Source organism: Neltuma alba, unplaced genomic scaffold (genome assembly GCF_004799145.2).
Source record: "Neltuma alba isolate B1F8T4 unplaced genomic scaffold, ASM479914v2 tig00002726_pilon, whole genome shotgun sequence".
Taxonomy (NCBI): Eukaryota; Viridiplantae; Streptophyta; class Magnoliopsida; order Fabales; family Fabaceae; genus Neltuma; species Neltuma alba.
Window position 1 is genome coordinate 46,841 of NW_021632989.1, and position 4,933 is coordinate 51,773.

General features: G+C 34.2%; 1 protein-coding gene across 1 annotated transcript; it reads left to right on the forward strand.

Annotated features, from left to right (window-relative positions):
* The first annotated feature begins 1,576 nt into the window (after positions 1 to 1,576).
* On the forward strand, positions 1,577 to 4,010 carry LOC114736216 (RHOMBOID-like protein 9, chloroplastic). The gene is made up of 5 exons (XM_028924000.1): positions 1,577 to 1,636; positions 2,118 to 2,320; positions 2,885 to 3,056; positions 3,315 to 3,469; positions 3,576 to 4,010. Exons 1-5 carry the CDS (start codon positions 1,577 to 1,579, stop codon positions 3,865 to 3,867), a joined length of 882 nt encoding a protein of 293 aa, XP_028779833.1. The 3' UTR covers positions 3,868 to 4,010.
* The last annotated feature ends 923 nt before the right edge of the window (positions 4,011 to 4,933 follow it).

Consider the following 4,933-nt stretch of genomic DNA (forward strand, 5'->3'; position numbering starts at 1 on the left):
ATGGAAACCAGCGCATATTGTCATGACAAATATTATTATGCAAAGGCAACTTACATGTTCTCATGCACAATCAGCATAAAGGCACATCCAAGCATGTGGCAATCAATGCACAATCACATTAAAGGAAAAGAGTTACTACCTTTTGCTTTTTCTTCTATACTCCCTTCCCCTTGTCTCCTTCTTGGCTCCTTTCTTAATGGATTCGAACAAATATCAAATCCTATAAATTATTTGAGTAAGGGCAGATTATATATATATATATATATATATATATATATCTCTCTAGATATTCATCTAGAGCGTTACATTAACACATTAACTCATTCCTTATAATTTAAATCCTTCATGATCATTTTAACGGGGCATCACGTTTTGACTTCCATCCTTTTAAGACTCCTATTTGACATACATATTCATAATATAACACTTATATAAGCCTATAAACTCGCTATTTAAACATTTTGCATTTGAACACCCCAAACACCATCTATAATTCAAACAGCACCATTTTGCCACTGTTTCTAAATTTTTTTCAGCATCAAGCTTCAACCAAAACATTATTTTTATTCCTCATTATATATATATATATATATATATATATTCACCCTCTACACCCTTCCTTCAAAAATTCCAGATTGCCCTATCAATCAGGTATATGTAATTAATACCATGAGATTTAGTTTTATCCCTCAAATCATAACATCAACGTTGCTGAGACAAACATCAAACATATACACACATATCATGCTTTAATTAGTTCCCAATCTCAACATTTTCCTTCGCTTATGAAAATTCTAGATTTTGGCATTTCTTTTCCATTTTAACTCCAACAAAATCTGTTCACTATAATTCAGAACATGGAGCCAAAACCGAAAGAATATATATAAAGAGCCCAACTCGTTCTCCCCATGCTTCGGTCTCAAATGGCTTTGTTCTCTCTCTCTCTCTCTCTCTCTATATATATATATATAGAGCTGATACTTTCAGCGTTCAAGTGCTTCTTGACCAGTAAATCGAACAGCATCCTTCCCTCCTTAAGTCTGACATTTTTCTTATTCAGAGCACACTCCCTCCGCCCTCAATAACTACATAGAGCATATAAAATCAACATATTATAGTCATACAACCAGAAAATAATCAGTTATATTTAGTCTCGTTAATCATCTATTACCCAAACCAGAAGTCATTTCCGTAAATCCTCAAACCCCTGTTTCATAAACTATAACCAGAGCAATCAATCGAAAAAAACAAGTGTAGAAATCCCAACCACAAGCTTCATCCTAACCAGTAAGTGCGATTTCTATAGCTTGGCTCTCACCCTCCTTATTTTCTCCCTCAAAACCAGATTTCATCATCATCACCACCTTGCAACACATGACTAAATAATCGAAAACAAAGATGGAAGAAGATTCAAGAGACTCACCTTGCTTGATTTCCACCTTGATACAAATCGATTCCCTCCTCTTCTTGCCTTTGCTCTTCTTGCTCTCTCTCGAAGTCTCTCAACTCTTTCTCTCTGTTTTCCCTTCGAATGGCAGAGCAAAATGAGAAGGGAGGAGGTGTTAGGGCGTATTAGATGGATGTGGGATGTGAAATGTCCATTTTGCCCTTTGGTCCTCATTTTGCTTTCAATTTGGTCCTTCTCTACATTTTTTTTTTGGAATAATCAAATAACTCCAGAAATCACACATGGATATCTATATGAATTTTCTTCTTCCATTAGCTTCTTTAGTATATAAAATAATTATCCTAAAAATCTCACCTCAAAAATTAGCCTCTAACTATTTTTCTTGAATATTCCAAGAAAATAGTTCTTAAATTCTTGAAATTAACTTTATAATTATTCAGGCCATATTTTAAGGGTCTTAATCTCAACAATTTCTCTAAAAATTTCTCCTTCATCATGCTTTATTCAAATCCATAAAATTTGGGATATTACAGACTACACTGGGAGACAGAAGACTTATGTGAATATAAGAAGAACAAAAGGTGAATGTGATGGAAGGTCATACAGAGACACAATACAGCAAGATGAAGCTTCCAATCTTTACTTGATGTAAGCCTTCAGTGTTAATTGGTGTTTCCACTTGTTCAAAGACTAGCTTTTGAATAAATAGCCTCTCACGCTTTTTGGGTGGCGTTATATTTGGTGCAGTGGTTTACTGGCTTCAATAAACATCGCTGTGTTCCTCTTTGAAATAGCAAGTCCTATAAGGAACTCTGACTTGGAGCTGTTTTCTATTCCACTTCTATATGGTGCGAAAATAAATCATTTGATCGTCGTCAGAGAATGGTGGAGGCTGCTGACGACTATGTTTCTGGTACGAGATTGAGAATTGGGTCCATGTTTCCATTCTGTGGTTATAGAGCATCATTTATATGAAGCTCACTATTATCTCTGAAAACTGTACAAGTAACCTAATCTTAGACCTAATATTGGTGCCTAATGAGCAATGAAGTTAAGCTCAAATCCCTGGATTATTAACCTTTGAGGTCTAACATCCTTGGACCAAACTGTCTTATAACATAATCAACTAATTTGGTCTGCTTTCTATTTTATCATATACCTTATTTGTTTTCATTCTACACTGCATTGAGTTTTGGTGATTGATTTCGTTTCAAATTTCTTGTCCACAGCTTCATAAACTTCATGAAACATACTGTCAAGGTTTCCGGTGATCACTAAATTCCCATGAAAAATTGCAGACAGTAAAAGAAGGTATAGTCTATTATATGAACAAACCTTATAGTAACTCTAAAATGAGCAGTACTATATTTTAGAGTAGTTTAGGAGATATGTATACTGATTTCTAGATCAATTTCTTTGAGACAAAATTCATAAATTATGATACCTTCTCAATCTATCGTACTTTTCATATGTGCAACACTCTAGCATTTTCCATATGGCTCTCAGTTGTTGGGCACTTGTATCATTTGGCCCTCATGTCTGCAGAGGCTATGGTTCATTCACTTTTATCTTGATTTACATACTGGGGGGAGTTTCCGGCAACCTGACTAGTTTTCTGCATACACCAGATCGTACTGTTGGTGGGACAGTAAGCTCTTGACTTCTATACTTTTGTTTCTTTATGATGCTTCAATAATTTCATCATCAATTTTTAGATCACAGTTGTTGTTGAGATATCTATGTAGATTTCTGCGGTCGCTTTGTTTGATTATTAGGGTTCATGAGTTCTGGGATCTCTTCCCACCTGTTCATTCTACAATTAAACTGAGATTGAACTAGCCTCCTATAAATCATTCCATCTGATCTTTATTTATTTTTCATTTGTATATTTGGAACATAAATGCAGGGACCTGTATTTGCCATAATTGGAGCTTGGCTCACATATCAAATCCAGAACAAGGATGTTGATGATAAGGATACTTCAGAAACCATGTTCCAGAAAGCAATAGTTTTCACAGCTGCTAGTTTCATATTAAGTCACTTTTGTCCAATTGATGACTGGTATGTCTCTAACATTGTTCACACAAATGAAAGTCAACAGTTACGGAAGAAACCTAACCTCAAATTCTCACACTCTGAAAAACGATAACCTTTATTCATTGTATAGGTCACACTTTGGATCAGCTATAACAGGAATGGCTTATGGGTTTTTCACAAGCCCAAGGTTTGAGTTGAAAGATGCGTCATCTTCTTCAGGAAGAGGTGGCCAAGAAGAAGGGCTCAAACTTGTGAGACAGTACGGTGATTCTTGCAGATCAGCTTTTGTATCCACCATCTTCGTCATTGCTCTGAGCTCCTTCCTCTTCTTCATGGAGCCTCCCCTTAATGCATTAGCCTCAGTGGATGAAGTGATAGAAGACTACCTGTTAATTTATATGAGTGAGAATTCTCTGTCCTAGATAATTTATCGCTTTTTGTGTCAAAGAAAGAAATAAGACAATAGAGATGCAGAATAGAAGTGAACTCTATACACCCCTTTTATATATGAGTGTGGAATCTTGATGAGAAAGAATCAATGGATGGATATAAATTATAAAGAAAAGAAGCGGGCCTAATGCTTACTTCTACCTGTTTACAGATACTGGTTCCATGGTGTATAGATATTGGGTGCTCATCTTAATTTAAACTATTAATAATGATGTTGGATGCTCCGTATTGAATGCAAAATTTTTTTGAATATTTTAATTAATTTTTATTTTAATAGATAAACAATTTGAAATAAGAATCTACAACTGCCACTTTTTCAAAAAAGTAAGTTTATCATGGAAAAAATTGCATATTAGAAATCTTAAACTTGAACTATTTATATCATATTTTGGATTATCTCGACTGTATTATGGTGATGAGCATTGAACAAGATTTAAATAGTTTAGTCCAAAATACAAGTTACTGGGAGAGTAATTATTGTCTGTTTATCAATTTTGTTAACACGATTAAACTTAAATGTAATTTTTTGTATTTTTATCCATCTTCCACGACCTCATTTAATACGAGTAAAATTAAAAAAATTAATTTAAAACAAATTTAATGAGTGAACTATCATAGCTCCAGTGAATTAGCAGCGTTAAGTTGTTGATGTTGTGGATGGGGGGACCAAGGGAGCACACAAAAAAAAGAAAAAGGTAGCCTATAATTAAACCTAGCCTTTTTTTTTTGGGACCTTGCAATAATTAGACCAACCTAAAACCGGAAGAGGATACTGATCCTCTTCCCTCGGCTCCAGATCCCAATAGCATAAATTAATCTAACAGCACAGAGCTTGTTTGAAGCTCCGTTCAAAATGAACTTTTAAATAAGTTCACATAAATCGAGATGAAACTCTCCTTATATATTTATTTTGTATTTCGTAAATCACATTTAAAAAACTATCTATAAGTCAATCCAAACAAGCCCTCATATTGCCAACACAAGTTTATCCTCAAAAAAAATTTTTGGTACAAATTTAATATGAAAATTTAAAATTAT